The sequence below is a fragment of the Osmia lignaria genome, chromosome 14 (assembly GCF_051020975.1).
Source record: "Osmia lignaria lignaria isolate PbOS001 chromosome 14, iyOsmLign1, whole genome shotgun sequence".
NCBI classification, from domain to species: domain Eukaryota; kingdom Metazoa; phylum Arthropoda; class Insecta; order Hymenoptera; family Megachilidae; genus Osmia; species Osmia lignaria.
Window position 1 is genome coordinate 2,003,529 of NC_135045.1, and position 23,430 is coordinate 2,026,958.

Genomic DNA, 23,430 nt, shown 5'->3' on the forward strand with positions numbered 1-23,430 from the left:
CTTTAAACGATAATCAAGCATTCGAAATAATCGAACGGTGTATTGTCTTATTTTAAACAGAATAACGTGTATTCATCTACCGCTACAAAGTAAATGGTTGTACGTCGGCACCGAACGAGGAAACATTCATGTACTACATATCGAGACATTCGTCCTTTCTGGATATGTAATTAACTGGAACAAGGCTATCGAAATGTAAGTAAGCAAACGCTTATTGATCCAGCAACTTGTTAATACAATTCATAAACGACAAACAATGCTATTAGATTCGTGCGTAGAGGAAATAGTGTAAGCGATACACATTCAGATTCGAGCCTTTATTTTTAGTTTTGATTCCTCTTTGACACTGTGGAACGAAACATGTATAGTTTTTGTATACAAGGTGCAGAAAAATTCGTAGTACAAGAAACGAGAAAATGGTGATAAGATTTTCAAAGCAATTTGAAAATTTCAAGTATTCATATTTATGAATACTTGGCGGATCCTTCTTATAGCCTTGATTCTTCTTGCAGCATGTTTATACCTACTAACAATGACGACGCGTCTATTCTGATTATTTAATTATTGTGTGTTTGAGAATCGAACGTCAATTTAAAATATATACTTGTTGAAGGATCCAGGGTTAGGTGTAGGACAGGGACGCTCAAGAAATTGCCCGCGTGAAGCTTGAGTGCCATCGAGCCCGTAACAGTGCCCGCGGGCAAGTAGGAGGGCAGGCGGACGCCCGTGCTCCCTTACTATTTACTGAGCGTCCTTGATCTAGTGACACTCTTCGGCCACCCCACGGAGCCGGAGAATTCCTCTTTCAACGTGTTGAGAAATTGTGTTATAGGGTGCTGGAATGCTCAGTCCAGCATTTTGGTGCAATCGTTCTTCTGTGCGATGCGCAGTTTCTTGCTTCGAGAATTCTCATTTAAAATGATGAAGGAGCGTTCAGACGAGCGAAGACCCTAACTGGCAAGGGCGATAGGCTATTATCTAGAGTTGAGAAAGATAATCTCACTCTTGGCTATTGGCCCATCTCCCATTGCCAATTTCTTTCGTGGATTGCACGTTCCTGGGTTTTTGTCGAGACGGTCAGCGCGAATGGTAACTTTCGGGCATTACAGTGAGCGATGGGGTCGCCCTTCCCTAAGGTTACTATTTTTCCTAGGGAACCCTAGTGTGCTTGGCAGTGTACTCTCACGCCTGACCTGCCAATTTTGTTCTTATCACTTTGTGTGTTAAATTTGATATCTTAACACTTCGATAGCCGTATATTTCGTGGAATTTTCAATTCTATTTATTTAAGCTCCATATTATGTCTAATAAGAGTTTCAGTTTACGCGGCCTACGAAGATATTAATTTTCTAAAATTGTAATTAGTATTTGATAAAAATAAGGTAATGAGTAATGGTGTAAAAAGTTAAACGTTAAAATATTACCTAGTTGGCTGGTTTGACATTTCAACATGTCATTCGTACTGAATGTTGTAAGAAGGAAAACTTAATAAGGAATAAACAATACTGTTATATTTAACATAAAAATTGTTTTTAGTAAAACACGCTTTTAACATAGGTATATAAAATCTTGCACATTTTATAGTTACATTTCTTTTTTTATATTTTTATCGTAAGCTAGTATTATTAAAATTTCTTTTATTAACGACGATTTATTTTATCGAAATGATTATAGTTTGTTAATTTTTAGTTTCACAGTTTTTCAGTTTCTTGTAAATGAAGATGTTGGCGTTTCTGAGATTATTTTCCTCTTGTAAGTTTGCTTAAAAATAAACATGCAGCCTTCTTAAAACGAATGTGTTAATATAATGAAATTATCAGTTGCTTTGGTTCTTCTGCTTTCTGTTTCAAGATGTTATCTCACGATATTGTAGGGTAACATTTATGGTAAATGTTATTGCATTATGCACATAAGCACAGCTTTTATCGTATTTAGTGCATCCATCTTTATTTTTTTTTTTCGTTTGATTTATTTTTGATTTTGTTATTGTTTTCAGAAGTTGAAGAGTATTTAGAAATGAAACAAAATCTAGCAAAATTTTTTAATGAATGTAAACTATTTAAAAGAGAAATATACAAATGTTTTCCAATGAAGAGAAATCTTACCTAAAATCTAATTACGTATATTACATGATAAAGAAACGTACATAAACACAATGATACACATTATTCAGCAACACTACACGTACATAGACGCACATATATTATATATGTATATATATTTTTCAGATCTAGAAAGACCCATCCTGGTGCTGTAGTACACTTGAGTGATAATCCTTTAGATTTGAGCAAGGTACGCGTGTTTTTGAGTACGTTTTATTTTGCATTATTATCCATCCTTACCATAACGTGACATTCCTTTATTTACTTTTTTTTTATTCCTATCAAGCTGTGAAGTAAAATCCAGATAGGATAATATCTTCAAGGTTCATTATAACACCTTTTATTCTTCCTTTTTTGTCTCTCTCTTTCTCTCTTTCTCTCTCTCTCTTTTTTTTTAATATAACTTTTTTCTTAACGTGTTGATCGTAACAGAACTCAAAAGTGTGTGCTTGCATGTTGTGTGTGTGCATGCGTGCATGCTACTAATTGTTGTACAGAAAACTTCGTAACGAAGTTATTTCTAACCGAATTTCATCGTTATATTTCTTACTAATACATCTACTATTAGATGGAAAAGTAATGGGATTACCATTTCATTTTTTTCTTATTAACTTAACCAAATCAATAATTTTATAATAACTTTCATAATCTTTTACTAATTGAGTAGTTAGAATTTGAATGCTGGAAGTGGAGAATAAAACAGACGCGTTGTATGTGACTTTTTTTTATAATAGAGATATTACTTTGAGATACCAGGGTAGCCATTGTATGTAGTCTGTGCCCTTTGTGGGAAGTTCAAGTTAATACGAGGTAAGGGACAGTAGTTGGGGTCGTTGCCTCTTTTTCTAATGTGATTTGGGGTAGTGACGGACTGGTCGGGGCAGGTTGTCAGAGGCAGGAGCAATAGGGATGTAATATGCGTGTGAAAAGTACTTTTTTTAGAATAGAAATATAGCTGTACATTCTAAGGCAAATATATCTTGGTACATATACTATTATCTATTGAAAATATTAATTGTTAATATAAAGCTCTTTTTCATTCTTTTATGTATAATTGATTTCACCTGTAAAAACTTGTGTATTGTGATATTCTAATAAAATTATACATATCTTTTTTGTTATTTAACATTCATTTTGTCGTTTTCTTTTCAAAATCCCATTACTTTTGTATCGATATGACAAGTATAATGGTGTTAGAGTACGTAAGTCATCAATTTTATCATGGGCTTATTAAGAATTTTGTCTCGTAATTACGATCACTCAATTTTTTATACTTTATACACAAGTACATCATTGATATACGCATACGCACGCATGTGTACGAATAAAAGATGTTTCTAAGGGTATTCAATGGTCAGGAAGTTTCATTCTTTTCTGTGTTTACTGCCACGTTTATAAACATCCTAATTTGTTAATTGTATCAGATGTGGGCAATCTATAGCTTGCGATCCGTAGCCAGTCTCAGTTGCCCTTGGGCAGAGCTTTGGGCAAAGTTTTGAGCAGAGCTCAAGGGCAATGATGTTAGAAGCCAATGAAAAGAATAGGAGTATTGCACACCTGCTTTCCTACCCCCTCTGCGTTAATTTCTTTTTTAATGTCTAATATTTGTTACATTTTGTCACCTTCCCTTATCATGTAACTTTAACCCTGAGACTTGGATTAATAGACGATTGATTGGGGCAAAGCTTGCTCTAGGGATAATTTTGATATTGATAATTTTTAAATTTTCGTTTTTATTTATATTATTATTTGAAGATTACAGGCTTTTTTTAGCAATTTTTAAGGTAAGGCATTTATACGAAATTATATTAGATATTAACTTTTCGTTCGAGTTAAGGCAATGAATAAAAAATTAAATTATATTTTAAAATAAAATGTAGCATAATCTTTATCTTATAGTAAAAACAAATTTTAGTTACTTGGAAAAATGCATATGATAATAATTATTGTATATGCAATTTATTATGTGTGTATAAAGTACAGTACCCAGAAGCTTGATCTTTTTTCACATGAAAGTAATTGTATTTAATTATGGTTCCTTTTCATATAACATCTACATACGCATGTCCACAGACATGCACGCTTATTTTTTCTAATTCTTTATATTATACACTTTTTAAAAAATGTTTCCTTCTACAAATGTTTCTTTTACAGAAAGTCCTATTCTTCTTTCCATCAATTAATCTTATTAGTTCATACGTACATATTTATGGTTTTTAGCTGATATTAGGTTGTTCATTGATAAGTATAAATGTTTTTTCTATGTGTAACAATAAAGCAGTAGCTCGATAATAGTGAAAAACCGATAAGTATTCTAACAAACCGAAGATCATTCATAAACATTAACATGTTTATTATGCATATTCATAACAGATACAAGCACGTTATTGAATTTTTCTAAGGATTCATAGTTTAGTCAGAACATCATTAACCCGCCTATGCTGCGAATTCAAGATTTCACACAATTCCAAAACACAATTTCCAACGAAACTGCCACATCGTTCTACATTTTAAGATAATGTAAAATTATTGCGAACCATTCTGCACTATGTTCTTTCATATTTGTTCTTGTGTGTATGTAACTTGTATTTCTTTGTTTATGCGATAAAATGTATCAGTGTATTATGAAATTATATATTATTACAAAAAAGTTATAATTAAAAGGAATATATATATATATGTATATATTATACCCTTTATATACATATACAGTAAGGGACGGTTTAGTGGTCAGAGATTTTACGCGAGAAATCATCCTCTCCCCAGTCCCTGGAACTGGGACTTTGGAGCCTCGAGCTCACAGGTGGTTAGGGGTGGACTGGAATTTAAATTTTTACATAACCGGCTCTAATTTCAACCCTTAGACCCTGGTCACATAAAAGACTAAGCCTGGGTTCGTTTGGACCCAAACACTTCCGCCCGGGGGTTAATTAATTAGGTTCCGAATCCCTACCGATCCACTGGCAATTTTCCCCAACTCCCAAAGTCCAGTTCACCCTTGCTCGATAATGACATTATTGTTAATGACCGCCAAAATAAGAATCTTTATAATTATAAAGTTAATAAGTATGTACTCTCGACATTCAGTTGCCTGTATATTAATCAGGATCAGACCCAAAGTCTGCAGTCACTAACCGGACATTACTGTATATCATAGCTTACCCCTTAGACTTAGCTTTATTTTTGAAATAAATATTTCACTATTTAAGTCGGTTCGTCGCTTATACTCTTTAATTTTCTTTTCAGATCCTCATAGGATATGAATCAGGGCAGATAGTTTGTTGGGATTTAAAGACTAAGAATGCGGATTATAGATGTCAAAGTGACGTATCATTGAGATCAATATCGTGGCATCACGAGGGTAAACAGTTCATTAGCAGTCACACTGATGGTTCTCTGTCAACATGGTCGGTGCGTCAAGTAAAACCAACAAATGTAACGCATCCTCACGGTGAGTAAGATTATCCTCCTTTTACACTAATTTATCTATTACCTTGAAAATCTAACTGAAGGAAACAAAATCTAAACACACGTGTAACATCCTTAACGCTAGAACTACTAAACCAGTCAAAATGACTTGCTTCAAGTTTCGTATTTTAATTTATAAATTATATCGAGGTATTTTTATTGAAATCTATGCTGGTTATTATCGAGATAAAGAATGGATGTATATGTTACCGGCAATGTATGAAAATGCTGATATAAACAATATTAATTTTCCCTTAAATTAAAATTTTTAATTAAAGACCTTTTAGGATTTTTCCTTATTTTAATAATTTTTAGAATAATTTAGAATAATTTTTAATCATTTGAATCCAAAAAGTAGAAGTTCCATCTTAAGTAGATGGATATTTTTTATTACACCTTTGTTTGTATAAATTTAGAAGAAAAGTTATTTGCATGTTTATTTTAGCAAAAATAACTAAGGATGGCGAACCGGAACCTTGCAAACCGATTCACAAGGTTGAATGGAAGGTCTCTAGATCGGGGTGAGATACGTTTCCTTTTTGTTCTGAATTAATTATATTACTCGTTGACATATTATTATTTATCAATTCAGGGAAGCGTACATTATATTTTCTGGTGGCTTAGCATGTGACACAACTGGTCGAACTCCAAGCATAACAGTGATACATGGAAAGACCACGACTGTATTAGAAATGGAGCATAATGTGATAGACTTTATAACACTGTGTGAAAGTCCTTGGTCAAGTGGTAAATAAAAACGTTATTAATTATTTTTAAACTAGAAGCTTTAGTAATTTTAGTATCTGTACAAAATCAGTATACTGTCAACCTATTAACACCTTATCGTTGAATAATTACATACTCCTGGCGATGGTTGTTTTAGTCTATTAACTTACAATAAAGGACTAGCAACCGTTCTCCTAATAGAATGCCATTAAAGTTTTCCCATTAGTTAACACATTAGATTGTGAGAGCAAAGCGTAGGTAGGCATCTGCGTTACAAGCCAGTTGTCGAATTGCAATCAAGAGCGTCGTTACAGGGGTATTTTCGTGTGAAAGCCATCCGTTAATAACGACCGGCTATTTATGTTGTATGACCTCCAACTATAAAGAAGGAAAGAAACAAAGAAAAAGAAAAAAAAAAGAAAAATAGATGAAGAGAAAGAAAGAAATGAAGCGAGGAAAGGAAAGACAGATAGCAAAGAAAAATGAAGGGGAAAAAAAAGAGTTGCTTGTAATGAAAATGAGGCAACCCATTTTTATAAAGAACTACATTTCACATTGTTTTGGCTCGTATCAAACATGAAACATTTTTTATCCTTAAGTATCTCATTAATGAAGGAAATGGATTTGTCCCACTTTTGCAATGAACGGCGTGAATAGGATACCTAATGGTGTATTTGAGATATCTACAACAGATGCTACTACAAATAAAATGAATTCAAGAGCTAATGGAAATATAATATTATTTTAAAAAAATATAGTTGCTTTCGTTTTTTATAAATTTTCACATCTCTATATCGATAAGGTGTTAAGCTTTACCCTTCAGATACTAAAATTCAAATAACTTTAGCTATACATAATCTATCTGATCTAGTTAGTAACATTAACTCTGCATTATCTATTTGCACAGATTATCAGGATCCATACGCTGTCGTGGTTCTCGTACAAAACGATTTGGTTGTGATAGATTTATTAACTCCTGGTTTCCCGTGTTTCGAAAATCCATATCCAATGGATATACACGAGTCACCAGTGACATGCTGTGCATACTTTGCGGACTGCCCTTCGGATTTAGTACCTGCCTTTTATTCAGTCGGTTCGAAATCTCAGAAAAAGACAGGATTTAGCGAAAGGGACTGGCCAATATCGGGTGGAGAATGGAGTTCTAACTCGAGTAGTTACAATGAAATTATTTTAACTGGGTAAGTTTTTACCCTATTGTCAATTTTCTGAAGATTAATATTCAGATTTTTACGAATATAATATCCGTGTTATTACACATGTTTTATAATATGATTTCAGACACGCCGATGGCAGTATAAAATTTTGGGACGCATCTACGGGAACTTTGCAAGTTCTGTATAAATTAAAAACGGCGAAACTTTTTGAAAAAGGTAGAACACGAAGTATAGATTCGGAAGAAGATCCTTTAGCGATACAACTCATCTTTCTTTGCCCTGAAAGTCGGAAACTGGCAATCGCGGGAGGCGGAAGACACGTTGTACTATTCAAATTCAAGAAAGTTGAAAGTATGTCTGAAGTAGTGGTAAGTAATCAATTTTTTTTTTTTAACAGTTACTTTTAATTTTATATAAAGAACACTAAGCATTAATGAACCGCAGAATTCCTTAAAATGTTTATCCTAAATTGTACGAGTTACTTAACTCTTAACGCTTTGAATTATTTTTTTTGATTTGCGAAGAAATGGAAAATAAGCTTGCTTTGGAAGGAACTTACTGTAATCCAACGATTAATTTGTATCTTTCATAGACTTTGGACGTATCGCTGACAGCAGATTCAGTGAAAGAAGTGGAGAGCTCTTCGGACCACGATTCACCAGCTGGAAATCCACCTGGAAATAACGAACCAAAACCTAATGAGTTAAATCACACGCTTAAAGTTAAAACCGGTTTACAGAAGAGGGCTGCAGGTTTTCAAGCAACGTTGATTTGTTTAACAACTGGCGGTAGTGGGGAACAACCTGAGAACATAACAGCTCTGAGCTTGAATTCTTCCTATGGTTTGTAAGTACAGAAAAGTTATCGAATTTTGAAGTTCAATGATTTTGTTCAAATATACTATTACGACGTAAAGTGAATTAAAACTGGGACCTTCTACCTTCTGTCATCTTTGGCTGATGTTATCTAAGTCAGAGCCCTGGAGGTAATGTTTCCTTTTAAATGAAAAAACTATCTAATTTCTTGGGCACTGATCAAAGAAATTAAAAGGCAGAAGATTTAAACTTTAGCCTATTTTTTATCACAACAATGTTGGATAAATTTGAATAAAGTTATGGTTTTAAATGTTGAAAAATCTAATTTTTAATAATCTCCTTGTGAAACTCTAGCTTTTATAGGAGTATTTTCATTCCATGTCTTAAAAACAGATGATAACTGTTTAATTTTTGTAATTTCAGAATGGCTTATGGGAACGAGTCTGGTCTAGTTATAATAGATATCGTGCAGAAGATTTCCTTGATCGTGTTGAACACTGCGGACATCGGTGGCAATACGGACCCGTGCCAACGCGTACTGCGCAGTCCTAAACGACAGGACGAGTTAAAGCGAGAATACGAGGATAAAGCGAGGAGTCCTAGTACAGACCAGGTAAAATGTATTTCTTTTTCAGTCCAAATCGTTTGCAATATTCAAATTGTTATCCTTCTTGTTCCCCTTTAACCTTGGTCCGAACAAATATCTTAACAATTTTGTACAGGATGGCTCAAAAAAAAAATGTACACCATGAAAATTGCAAAAGAAACTGAAACATTCCGTGCTATTTTATAATCTAGGCCTTCGTTTTCGTGATACCAGCGTTAATAAATGTTGGCCATAGATTTATAGGATGTGTCTTGTTATTCTCTGTGAATGTAGCCATTTTAAGATTATGTGATCAGTTGATCATTCTAAGATTCAAATATAGAATCTTGCAAATAGAACAGCCAATGTTTAATTACTTGTATCTTGGAAGCAAAGCCGCAGATTGTAAAATAGTAAAGACTTTTCGTTTTCTGTTAATACAAAGAATTTTGTTCACCAATGTTTATAGTGTACATTCATTTTTGAGACAGCCACTGTTTTTTGCATTTCGCTTTTTTTTATACACTGAAATTAATGGTTTCCATTCTTGCATGTTTGTAAAGAAGATTACATAATTTGAATGACTGATTTATAACTATGAATCTTTTGTTTCTTTTGTAAATATTGAATAATCCAATTTTCAATGATCTCATTGTAACACTCCAGCTTTGATGGGAGTATCAAGAGTAGGTGTTTTATTACATAGTCGTGGGCCGTGTAATAATAGTGTTCCAGTAACATTATTTAATTTTCCTTAGGACTACGTGCAAATAAAGACCTTACCTACTATCATAAATTATTTGATTTTTCTGAAATACTAACGCATTGAATTATTTAACAAAAATCGTTACTTTCATTTTCATCTTATATTATCTTACACGTTTCACATGTTAAAAATAACAAATATTAAACAGCCACGAATAAAAGTGATAACTAATTTTACATTAAACAATTAATAACTCAAATTAATCATTGGCCTAATTAAACAAAGCATAGACGACTGCAAATAATTTCTATAACATTATACCACTTACGAACGTGTCAAGTTTGGAAAAATGTAATTTACGTACTTACATTAGTCAAATATTCAGTAGTAAAAAGTATGGTTTGAAGTTTTATTTTTTATCATTCATTTGATTTTTTTTAGTTTATGACTATAATGCGGTATTTTAATTCATCAGGTGTTCTTAAGTAATTAATCTATCCTGTAGATAAGAAATCCGATAATAACACGTTGAATGCCGGTATCACAAATGAATAATAATTAGAATTTAATAATTTAATGGATATATCATAAGTTCAAATTAGTGTTCGTTCACTAAAATGCAACCCCGAACGCCCTGAACCCAAACTCTACGAAATAAAACAATCTATTAATTGTTTTGTAAGTAACTAGAGTTACATCGAAATCTGACATCAAAGTATTTCCAAAGAAATTTAATAATAAATTAAAAATAAAAAACATTTTTTACAAAGGAATTTTCAATAATTAAGAGACGAATATGAAGTTGATGAAGAATATAAAGATTTCGAAGAATTTGAAGATTTTTTATTTTTTATGTAAATGTAGAGGGAGGAGGGGTGTATTAGTACCATTGAAAAACAGAGTTGCCCTTGAAATTTCCAAAGATCTCCTAGTTTCAAAAAATTGTTTTTGCTATGTTACGACTTCCTCGATACCATATAAATTTTCTTTACATTCCCACAAATAACAGAAGTGATTAAAGTTAATGACCCATCTTGTAAACCCTGAAATATTTAGAGTGTACGTATTTTCTGCTTGGAATCTTAGAAGTTAGAGACATAGTAGAAGAGTGTACGTTTTCAAATGACAAACGAGAATGTTATCGGCAACTAGTGGTCAAACTTGTCATTTTCCATGTGACGAGGATTTAATCTTACTTGTAGACAAGTTTCTTTTGTCATATTTGAATCTCCAATGATAGATTAGGTAAACAGTAGCTGTATCATCCCCTACGATATACTCGAAATCGTGTACTTTTAATATTTTATTCAAAGAGAGAAAGAAAAGAAACAATGTTCCTTATATTTTATGATGCATTTAATGTTTAGCCAACTACGTGTCTACCTACGTTGAAACAAGTAAGAGCAATATCTTATCTCGTTAAAAAAAACAGTCAAACCTTTTTTGTTCCTTTTGTGATATATGACATTAATTTTATTAATAAGTTGAACGAACTCGATGCTGATGTATGTAGAGAATTTTAGTAAAAAATGTTTCAGTTTCACCATTAGTTTTACACTCGTGTTTAGAGATTCGATTGATGTTCAATACGTAGAACCAATGAACAGACGAGTAATATTATCAAAATGTAGCTCGAAGTATTAGAAAATTATTGTTATTTATCATTGTATATCATTGAACGATTCGGTAAGTTTGATGTGTGCGCTGATTATTCACATAAACGTTTGATGGAGTCTGTGCATGTACATAACAATACAACGATATACGTATCATGAAATGGTATAGTTAACGATACATTCGTTTATTATTATAATCGAGCAATGCATGGAGGAATTAATGGTTAGACGAATATCAAACAAACGAAACAAAACAAAGTAAATAATCAACGTGTTATATATCAAACATTTACCAACGCACGTCTGCAAATACATACATATTTATTGTACAATTTATGGTTTTTTGGTTAACCTATATAAATATTGTCCCAATTATGTGTACGACCTGAAAACAGTAAATTTTCCACGCCGATACAAATCGGAATTTCCTTTACCCATTTCGCAAACAGATCCCTGTTCTTGTGATATTTGTCAGATAGCATTTGTAAATTGGGTATTCGAGCAATCAGTAGCACCCTAAACATATTGTTTCATTATTAATATTTTTTAAGAATATTAATCTTATAAACATTTATAACGATGAATTATGAAATGTTTCAGTTACGTATATATGTTGCATCCGTGAATGACAGCATTTTGACGATTATAACAGGTGATTTAAAGAAACACGTACATACATACCTACGTACAGTAAATAATTAAATCAGTATATTAAATTCTAAAATTGTACCTCCTTGCTTCATAACAGATAATGTTTTCAGTATGTGCGAGGCATTGACACAAAATTCTTTAGAATATTTCGATACGTAAGCTTATAACTACGCTATTTACAAGACTTATGCTAGATATCATCCCTCTCCCCTTTTTTACAAAAGTAATACACATATTGCATTGAAAAATTTACAATAAAATATAGTATATGCTGTAAAATTTTTGAGTAAGTCGTTTCACTTGATTATATTTCTATATTATTTTTATTGAAATAATACGTATATTTGATAAAACCTTTAATAAATATTCAGTCAGCAAGTTTTAAAATAGGCTGTGTTGATAACGATTCCAAAGGGTAAAAATATATTTATCTTTCTATAGGATCATTTTTCCAAAAAGATACTTAAATAATTTTAAAGTACAAAGGGATTAAGAGTTCGTATTCAACGCACAGAAATCTACAAGATACGTCTAATATTGTAACTAGGGATTGAAATATTATTATAAAATGTATTTTATGATAACTGTAAAATGTAATATATAATTCCCCTTATTCCAGACCCACGAATTTACAAATTAGCCAATTTTGAAAATTTGTGTTTCTAACAGTTTTAACTGGTACAGTAACGCCCGTTTATCCGTGGTTATACAACGTACACTCACGATCAATCCCTCAAGAAAAATGTTAATATCCCAACTTTTCCCCTGTTGGGCTTCGACCCTATCTTAAAGGTAGTCGCGAAGAGAATGACGATGTAGGGCAGGAGGTCCCATACATATAGCTCTGTGCCCCCCCCCCATTAAAGTAGAAGTGATAATTTACTGATTAAAATTATTTTTTTTTCTAAATTACTTTTAGTATCAGTATTGTCAAAATTAAGATTTTAAAAATTCCTGCTTCCTGTATATCGTAGAGAAGCTTGATCTGATCGCGAGTGTACATGCATGTATGTTACTTTGGTATAAAGTTAAGAACAGAAGAAGCAGTGGTTTAACTCAAAAAATGAAAATTTGTACACGAGTTTGGCATAAGGAGGACGATATAATAAATTTAATGAAATATAATTCATGCTACTTTTAAATCAAGTGGTCATCAAGTAGCATTAGTGCCAGGGAAATGTACAAGAAATTACTACGGTGTAATTTATTAAGTTTATGATTTGTTCTATTAATTCCTTGCGGACAGAGCACTTGTAAATTGGACTTAATTAACGTCTACATTTGTGTATACATTTGTCACTACCTTAACACTTACGCAGTCGCTACCACGAACTCGGGTCATTTATGATCCTATTTTTCAGTACGGTTCTCAAGCAATCAAGCACGCGATATCGCGTGATCGGATTTTTCTGGGTTAACGACATCGAAAGTGTTAAGATCGAGTTTGCAGGGAAGTAGCAAGTAAATGATTCGAAAGATTTGTAAAAAACATTATCAAGGTGTTGTTTCTATGAGCATCTTAGGTATCCAACACGTTAATTTGAAATTATATCACGTTTCGTGGAACGTTCAGAGACGTCTTGATTTTTGGAATTATATTCTTTTGGGAAGTGACAAGTGACCATGCGTTTGCGATATTTCTCCGTTTGATGATTCATTCTCAATTTTATTTTTTATAAGAAGAAATTCATTATCGAAGATGTACAGTAAGGAGCAAAGTGAACCAATGATACCAGTTCTCCAGATTAATATTATTATTTATTTATTTATGTTTTAATATTGATTCATTTTTGCTCTTCACTGTAGGTAGTATCTTTAATATACAGTATATCATTCTAGCAGTATGCACGAATTTTTAGCCATTTTCAAAGATAAAATAAAAAAAGAGTTATTAACCAAAATTGATCAATGTTACAGGGATTACCTATAATGATAATGAATATATTTCAAATAGCTTTTTCTCATTATTGTTATGTGTATATTGTACATTTAATATTGATAAATGTTGATCAATAACTCTTCTATATTATATTATTGCAAATGGTTGAAAAATCGTGGGTACGGTTAGCGTGAACATATTGTATAATACATTAACATTATACTTTATGAATATCAAAATCTGCGAAATATACTAACAGTTGTTAGTATGTACTAATAGCCAAAAGAATCGAACCATCCTTGAGAAAGACTATTAAATTCAATATTTTCTAATATGATTTAATAACCTTCGTTAATAACAGAAAATACCTAATTTTTATCAATGAAAACAGTGATCTGTATATCTTGCCACTTTGATTTTAAATCAAAATATAATAAATAAATTATAAAGTAATGGAGAAAATACTGTACTTCGGAGCTTCATTGTCATTTAAGAATGCGTGTACAGCTAAAGGGACTTTAATATTCATTTGCACCAACAGAAAATTCAGGCTATAGGTGACCATAACTGGTGTCTCCGTAGTGTAATCGCGTCTAATACTTACTTAGGGTAACGACAGACGATGGTGGGGACGGCCTGTTTCTCTCGGGAGATAACTTTCGACATATCTGCCCTATCCTGTAGTCCGTCACAATTTATTTCAGGCAGGGTTGCTAGAGATAGGAAGAACAGGGATACGTATGATGTAGTAGGAAGTAGCACCGGGGGCAGAGATGCCACGATAGAGTGTAAGATAGGCATGGGCAGCTAGTATGTAGTAAATAAATCCAGAGCGCTCCGCTACGCTCCAGAGCTTGTCTGCGACCTCAAAGCGGCGCGCGAACTGAACTGAGCGGCGGAAAGTGTATCCCCACTCCGCCAGTATCTCGCGCCTGCGCGCTATGCGCGCTCGGATTAGCCACTGTTTTTCCTTAATAATTTAAAAACGAAGCTTCAAATAACATTTTCGCAAAGGAAAATAATGTAATATGTACATAATATGCCGACTACATTACCTACAACTCGACATTCAACAATAACACGTTCCAGTCCATTTGAAACATTTATAAAACACCCTGTATAAAATCGAACACTGTTTGATGAAATAAAACTATCGCAAAGTAATATTTATATTACATCAACTTAAGGTTTAAAATTTGTTATAAATGACCATACTAACTTTTCATAAATACTTTTAATATAAATTGGCTGATTGTTAGAGAACCGTCGTTGTTGTTATTTATTAAAGTGTTGTACGCTAAATATCAAAAGTTTAATACGATTTGATGACATAAAAGTACCGTGAAATAATAAGTGTTATTTTACAGTACTTTTATGTTATTAAATTTAAAAACAAACTTTTGATCATAATATCAAAAGTGCAGTTACCTAATATTTATCAAATTTTAATAATTCGTGACTAATTACACGATAAATGTTCGTAGTGAAATTTTTGCACGAGATATCACGAATGTCGCCGCACCCTGTATAACTGTCAAGCTACTTAACAATCATCGTTCGTGACTTGCATGTCATAAACTGTAATTTTGATCAAAGAGTGGTCCAGTGATTTTGGCTATTAGCTAACATACTAAAATATCTACGATGATCTGCTTTTAGGATATTAGATTAATAAGTCCTAAATCCTTCGTCATTTAGTATTGATTTATTATGCAAAATGCACCATGTTAAATTCGTTAGACTCATCGAGACTCTACCGTGGAATCTGAAGGCTTGTTAGCAATGGTAGCGGACAGTGCTCTACATTCTCAGCAGCAACAGTGTTCAATTCGAGGGGAGTATCAGCAAACCGGAAGCAATAACGAGAAAGGAAGCGCGGAGGAATCTGTTATCGAAACGAATAAACCTGGCGGTGTTACGAGTGAGGAGGAATGTGTGAAGAATCACAGCTGGAAAGGATTCAGTCTGAAACGGCAACTGAGCAAAGTTGATCTGAAAATAAAAAGTACTTTTACACCGGCTTTGGTTACATCTCAGGATGGGGTACTTGTATGCTTTTTAATATCATTAGAAATAGAGTGATTAAATATTATTTCTCGAAAAAATTGAATAATCTCTTTGGAATTTATTAAATTAATATATAAATTTCTTAAAAGATTCTCTTTTTTGACAAGTATTCTTCTAATCAGGGCCGAATTAAGGTTTATGGGAGCCCGGGACTTTCAAACCTTTAAGGGCACCCTTGGTTGAAAAATGAAAATTTATTCTAAATAAAATTAAGTAACATTGAATCGTAGAATAAGAGGGCAACGGTAAAGAAAAGTTCATTTAATATTTTTTGGCATAGAACTCCTTAGACCCCTCCCTTAATTCGGCGCTGCTTTTAATATGCCAAAGATTTTAGACAAAGTAGTAACATTGTCAGTTTATTTAAAATAATCTCTGTATCGCGAGAACCGCGAAATTCGAGGTGTGAAAAGTATATACAAGTACCCCATTGTCAACAGGTAGGCAGTGATTCTAGTGGTCAAAAGTCTTCCGTTTTTTACTGTAACGTTAACGAAAGCACGGCTTCGTTATCCCCGGTCGAATCAGAACCTTCGTTAACATCCGAAGATACGGTATATGAGAATGAGAGTCCGAGTAATCAAGAAGCGAGGAGCCCGATGATCGAAGGGGACAGTACGAAATTACCGAAATTTCCAAACGACAACAGTCAACAAAAAACAGAACTCGTACGGCCTGGTAATCTAACGTTAGTCGACCAAGAACTGAAACCTCCGAGGTTGAAGAAAATCGTGAAGTTGAAGCAAGCTAAAAGAGAGGGTCGTTTGTTGTCAGTGCCGAATTTAAAGCTTCCAAAAAACGACCCGACTATTTGTGACCTAAGGTGCGAAGAAAACACCGGCTCCGAATCCTTCACCTGCAATCTAATAAGACGATTCAGTAAGTGTTTTAAATTAGAGTAGAGGAGAGTTAGTGTTGTTCGTGTGTATTTAGTAACGTGACATACGTTATAGAGTATAAACGTAACATGCGAATGAGAGAGTAGGTGTGAATGAGCATTTTAACTAACAGATACCGTTTCTCTTTGCGTGCCAATTAACCCGTCAGGTTCAATCCTAATGCCTCCAAACGGGTGTGTCGTTGATCGTGACTAACATAATTAACAAAAAAAAAAAAAGGAATACTCTACCACGCTTCGGCTATCTTTTTCTCATTTTCTTTGAGTTGAACAGAAGGCCTAGGATGCTCGTAGATTCATTCTCTAAAATAATACTCTTCTAGAGGTAAAGACAAGTGTCTATTACGAACTGTAAGTTGCCAGAATCAGAGGTTTATGTGAAATACTAAGGTGTTTAATGACCCATTGGTCGATGTTTTATGGTACGAGACCTATGCGCGTATCGAGTCATCGTTAACTCGGACATGCGAAAGAACTTGTCATGGTAAAGCCAACCGCGACGCTAAATCCTAAGCTTTTCCTTAGAATAATTTCGCCATTTGTGCATGATTGATGCAACTGTTATCACATAGAAATATTGTGATTTTAGTTCTTTTTCAGTTTCTAAATCATGATGTCCAGCGGAACTCCAGACTTCTTCCACTCTGTGTTTCTTTCCCTCGAATTTACATTGGGCAAGTAGCCGAAGCTACTGGTCTTGTCAGTACTTTGGGAGCGAGAAAGGACAGAGCCTGTTAGGCCAGCTATCTTCCTTGAGAAAGGAAGATATGTAGACTCTGTCTCTTCTTCTCGCCTCCGACTACTTGCTTAATGTAAATTAGGCTTAAGTTCATGCTTGACAAGTAAGCCGACAAGTAAGATAGAGTCCCTCCTTTTTTGTTATAATCTACTTGAGGGGAAAGATTACGAAGTGGAGGAAGCCTGGAACTGCATTGGGCATCGCTACCTTAGAGCCCTTATCCCCTCCGCCCCTTTTCTTTCTTTCTGAAGCATGTACCATCTATCTTTTTGTACGCGTCATTGAGTCTAATTAAAATGTAGATACGAATTTTTGACAAATTCAAGTTTTATCTATGAGTTTTTCACAAATTATAGTAAAATAGGTAATATACGTAAAGTGGCAACATTTCCAAACGATATAAAATGAAACGAAATTACTACTAGAACATCACAAATTAATTTAACAACCTAATAACGGATAAACTATTTTAAAAACTAAGCATCTGTTGAAAGATCACTTTTCTTTTATTTTTATTTTTGCTTTTGGTTTCAACATAAAATCTTTTTGTTACTCACTTATTGGTTTTAAACATTTTCATGTTTATGATATTTGGTTATGTGGAATAAACTATTGAATTTGAATAATTCGTGGAAAGTGTAGAGTCTAATATAAGAGTCAGTCAATATTTTATCAAAATCGTCCAATAGTACACTGTGGAACTAAGAAATACAAAAATTCATGGAATTTTATAAGATCTACAAAACTGACTTAAATAAGATTCCAGGTTCCAGTACACAAAGGATGCCAAATGTTTAAAACTAAAATTATTTAAAATTTAAAGTGTATGAAATCAGAAGAAGCTATATTCGAAGAACGTATCTGTAAGGTACAGAGTTCAAATATTTATGCGCACGGAATATATTTTCATGCTCGTTTGATGCTAATACATTCCATGTACAGGGTATTTCATTTATCATGATCATATTGAACATTCTCGTATGCATATTATACTTAAAAAAAGAAGTTCTCTTCAACATCACCTTTAAGATTATTTCATAATGCGTTACATAATTAAAATTAATCACACATACGACTACCACGCGATTTCTTTTGGGTCTCCCCAATATACGCCTATATTAATCGGTCCCCCAGGGATTTCGCAAAATTTCCTAGAATTCTATTCTAATGGTAACTGGGTCAATTTCAATTCTGAGCCTTGATCAACTAACGCGGCAGTACTGTGTCCTTTGAACACGTCTAGTAAACGCTATGCAATTGAATTTCATTGGGGCGTGTAACCGCCCCAGCTATCTCACCCTCCCAGCCACTGTCAAATTTAACTTTTTATTTTTCCATTATGTCGATGTTTTAACAATATATCAATTTAGGGGCAAAATTTAGATAACTATAAAACGGAGGAGGGTTAAATACTATTATTTATATACAGGTGTTTTTCAACACCTTGTGTTTTTGCAGCTATTATACAGTAGTGTCATTTTAGGGTGGAATTTTGTCCGAGTCCGCTTGACTTTTTCCAACCGAACGTGTTTCTTTCGAGTTGAGTCGAAATAAGCCGATCCGATCCAAGTTGACTCGATTCAACGTGGCACTACTGTATTTCATAAAAAGTTCGATATGGTATTAATTACGTTAATTTTTAACGTAGAAAATAATCGGTCCACCTAGGTAGATGTTGGGCCTATTTAAAATAACACTTGAAGGTGAATTTGAAGGAATCTTTTTTTTTTTATGGTATCACACGAGCCCTTTCCAGTCGTATAATTTCCCAATAGCAAGAAAATATTCAGCGTGATAAATGGAATTCAACGGATTCCAATTGTTATTCTTGCAACCTTTTTACAAAGTAAAAGATAAGAATAATATATACCCATGTACTATATCACACGCAACGATATACATATGGTTTTATGTGGTGTGTATATATATTGTATCATACACAATATACATATTCCAGCCCCCTTTGTATTGCAACAGCTTGTACCCCACACGCCTTGTTCGTTCGTAGAAAATACCTTTGTTTGTGTACCAGCATCCGTATATTCGAAACAAGTATTTGGAATGCGTAGTTAAAAATACTCCATCGTGTGAGTTTCTTTATTTAAGATTCAATTTGTGTTGAATTTGTTTAAACTCGTCTAGACAGCAACCGTTTCGTTGATTGAAATGAAGCATTCTATCGAATGCACCGCGACAGATAATAACGTTTGATACTTTCTTCGATCCGCAAAACCCACGATATCGGTCATTTATTCTTTGAGCGTAAACAATCTGTTAACGAATGTAAAGAAATTCTACATTAACGCTTTTTCAGGTTCAAATCAGTTTTGCGGTCTTCCCTGACAGCAAGGTTGATTCAGGTAAAACATAAGGTTTTTCACATTTTGACAAGTTATCTTTTATCACCGAGAGAAAAGTATATTTTCATTTTGAGAATTTATTTAGATTATCTAGGTAACCTCGAGTTATTCGCATCTGTTCATTTGCGTTTGTGTGTGCGTGCGTGCGTGTGCGTGTAATACGTTCGCTATCAATCGTTATCAGATCCAGTCCGGATGATATTGACAGTATTTATGTTCCTGATCATCCCATTCGCAAGGGTACAAAATGTCACACGTGTCGCCATGAAACTTTCGACTTTCCCATTACTTTTATGAAAAGAAACCTTGTTTGTCTCTTTGCGTCTTCGCATCTCCCCATTACCGATCGCCGATCAATAAATCACAGTAGCAGGGTCTCAAGCCGCGGTCAGCTAACAAGGCAATACTGTATTTATTGTATATTTGTATATTTATTATTTTTTCCCATTTTCCTTTAAATTTGTGTATAAAGTATATTAGTAAAATTAGAAGTATTCTCTGGATCTTCCTAAATAAAGTGCAAGTTAAGAGCAAATAGTGGTTTCTGAAAGTGGCTTAGACGCCTGTCTAGAGCCATATTTTCTATAAAATTGAGGAAATGTTCAGAAATTTCGTGCCGACACTTATATAGGACATATGTATGTACATATATACTGTGCAGAGATGGCAAATTAGCCCCGAGAAGGAATGCTGCTCTGATTAGTTATAGCGTGATCTTTTATAGATCTACGTAGATGTTTTTGTTACAACCATAAAAACAGAACGCACCTATTTTCGTTATAGTCAAAATAGCAATAACAAATCGGGGTATCTCACAGATCATCAGATCTTTTCCCTCAAATCGATAATCAGTTAGATTCTACGTTCTAAATCAGGATTATTCCCGTATACAAGGAGTAATCCTAGACGAATGGGGACACATCTAGACCTAGTGAGATAGAATGTTAGCCATTAAAGTTTGAACCAGATCACGTGCAGGAACAAGGATTTTCTGAATGCAATAAAACTTTCTTAAAGGGCATATGAACATATGAAATTTTCACGTACCCTTTACATATCGGGAGAGATATTTACAAAAGAAAATGCACTGATATATTTATAGTGTCAAGCACACTGGGTTCTCTTAGGAAAACTGGCAGTGTGGTTAAAGGTGGCCTCACCATTTGTTGTATCAGGTATTATGCCCAACTTACACCAGACATTTCCGTACTTGATAAGGAACAAAATTTTCTGAAGTTCATAAACGAATGTTCAGTAACGAATGGAGTTGATTCGAAATTCGTTTGTCAAAAAATCAATATGGGCACTTTCGACACTGAAGAGGAGTAGAAGGTGGCGCCCTCTGTACCGCCGTAACTCCGAAGAATACTAGCGCCCTCTATATCACTGTAACTCCTTCGACTCGCTGACAGAAGGTTTTGACTTTTAAAGAACGAAATGTCTCATGTAAATTAGGTATAATGCGTGGTAACTCTCGAGCATTTTTCTCTGTACTGCCATTCTTCCCAGGGGATTTCCCGTAGCCTAGCAGTGTACACCACAGAGTACTGATGGCTTTCCATGGTAAGGGGAAGTATAAGAAAGTTATCTTCTACCATTTCTCCAACTCATTCTTGTTAACCCTTCCCTAGTAGGAAGGTAACTTGTGTCACCAATAATTGATACCCCGGGGACTAAAGAAAAATGGTCGAAGACTTTCTCTTTACACTTCCCCTTAATTGAGGGAAGCTTAGCATGTACACAAGTATACATAATACTATATCAGCACGTGCTACCAAGAACCTAAAGGTGGAGGCTTCGGGAGGGTCACAGACGGAATTAGGCGGTGCGAGCGGAGTACCCCTCTTGCCACTGTGCCGTCCCGGATGCCAACTTGTCATCTCTGCACAGTACGTATGTATAATAATGATTACGCTCGTTCTGGTATGTGTACAAAGTAACATTGTATCATAGGTTTCGTTGTTTTTTGACGCCTTTCTCTCGGTATAACATCGCTTTTCTCAAAGCTTTTCAATATATTTTTTTGATAATTTGCACGCAGTAGCAATAGTAATAATAATAACGACACAAATGGTTACGGCATTATCAGTAACAACAGGACGGGAATATATCACCTTTCTTTTTCACTATTCTTTTTCCTTCTTTTTCGACATAATATAATATATTTATCTGTGATGGTATAGCAGATAACGCTTTGTCAGTTATGTTTATAATAAAACTTTTTTTTTTTTTTACCGACAATGACTGACTGCTATAATGGACTCTGCATAATGTATGTTAATATTCCACATAGCGAACAATTAAAAATAGATAGATCCTCGAAATTACGAACAAAGGTTTTTTTGAACATTCTGGCTGATCCAATTACACATTTTTAATCATTTAATTTCATTCGAAACATGTGCCATTTTCAGATAACAATCCTATAAAGCACGAATTAAATAATGCTTCTAACAATTATCTTGAGCATTAATCTATCTTTTAAGTTTCATTTACTTCAAGAAAACAGTAAAACCAAAAAAGGTGTTCATTTTAATTTTTAATCTGGCTTCTTTCTGTACCTACGATTTCAGAGTTTAGTGGGTATTTCCAGCAGTATTTATTTATCTTTGTGTTTTTTAAAGGCAAAGATTGGTATTCCAGTATAAACATCATTAAATTAATATTTAATTAGATTAAAAGTTGAACTTTTAAAAACGCTTAAGAATATTTGATTAAAAAACGGAAGAGGTCAACGTCTACGATATTCTATAATGATAAATTTATAAATGTTATTTTTCGACCAAATAGTAAACAATTACTAAACATATTACGTATATTCTTTATTATTATGCATGTGAGGAATTTCGGGGAAATACTCGCCGGTGTTTATAGAACAATGTCAAGAAAACGACGTAAAAAATATTAAAAAAAAAAAAAAAAAGGGGTAAATTAGAAACGCAAGAATAAAATATAAATCTTCCGTAACCGTAGAAATTGGGTTACACGGCTAGAACTCGAGAACAGGTGGATGGTACTGATTCTTTCGTGTTTTGATCTGTCGCTCATTTGTAGATGAACGGGATGTGCATGTTGCCGATAACGCGAAGAAGTACGGTGATGGTTGGTGGTAGTGGTTGCGGTGAGAAAGGTGACAACGCCGATAATAGTAGCTATGATTACGCTGCTGGTGATGGTGTTTACGATAGCGAGAGTAGCGCTAGTAGTGTCGGCACCCCTCGATCGGTTGTTCGCAGTACAGTGACTAGCACCGATGACAATTCCAACGGTCCTAACGCAACTTCTCGCAAATCCCAAACGATAGAGCCACGTCAGAATCGTGCTCAAGGCATCCGAAAGCTCCAGAAGTGTCTGAGTACAACTACCAGCCATTATGAACTGGATTCTTCGTCGTTGAACAACTTTCCAACGACATCGTTGTTCTCTAGCCACCGTACCGGCGAGATACGAAGCTATTCGTCGACCACTCCGCAACCTTCTTTGAACTACCAGAATATCCTCTCCAACACCAGACAGTATAACAGCTTTGGTAGTATCACTAAACAAATTAATACCTTTTACTACTACCTACGATTACTATTAAATAACTTAAACGTAGATCCTCGACCACCATTTATTTTCCTGTGTTACTGAATGACATAT

The 23,430-nt window shown here is 34.0% G+C and overlaps 1 protein-coding gene across 6 annotated transcripts in view; it reads left to right on the forward strand.

The window, feature by feature from the left end:
* Tomosyn (syntaxin-binding protein tomosyn) overlaps nucleotides 1–23,430 on the forward strand; it is a 39,188-nt gene that overhangs the window by 7,488 nt on the left and 8,270 nt on the right. For 3 of the 6 annotated variants that reach the window (XM_034331272.2, XM_034331273.2, XM_034331274.2), the window contains exons 4-14: nucleotides 61–195; nucleotides 2,229–2,292; nucleotides 5,349–5,553; nucleotides 6,016–6,091; nucleotides 6,163–6,317; nucleotides 7,204–7,495; nucleotides 7,596–7,839; nucleotides 8,064–8,317; nucleotides 8,710–8,899; nucleotides 15,465–15,767; nucleotides 16,232–16,670. In XM_034331272.2, coding sequence (XP_034187163.1) covers nucleotides 61–195; nucleotides 2,229–2,292; nucleotides 5,349–5,553; nucleotides 6,016–6,091; nucleotides 6,163–6,317; nucleotides 7,204–7,495; nucleotides 7,596–7,839; nucleotides 8,064–8,317; nucleotides 8,710–8,899; nucleotides 15,465–15,767; nucleotides 16,232–16,670 — 2,357 coding nt within the window. Of the gene's footprint in view, nucleotides 1–60; nucleotides 196–2,228; nucleotides 2,293–5,348; nucleotides 5,554–6,015; nucleotides 6,092–6,162; nucleotides 6,318–7,203; nucleotides 7,496–7,595; nucleotides 7,840–8,063; nucleotides 8,318–8,709; nucleotides 8,900–10,945; nucleotides 10,976–15,464; nucleotides 15,768–16,231; nucleotides 16,671–19,742; nucleotides 19,789–22,842; nucleotides 23,318–23,430 lie in introns of all 6 variants that reach the window. The other 3 variants (XM_034331276.2, XM_034331275.2, XM_034331277.2) reach the window with 3 other exon arrangements.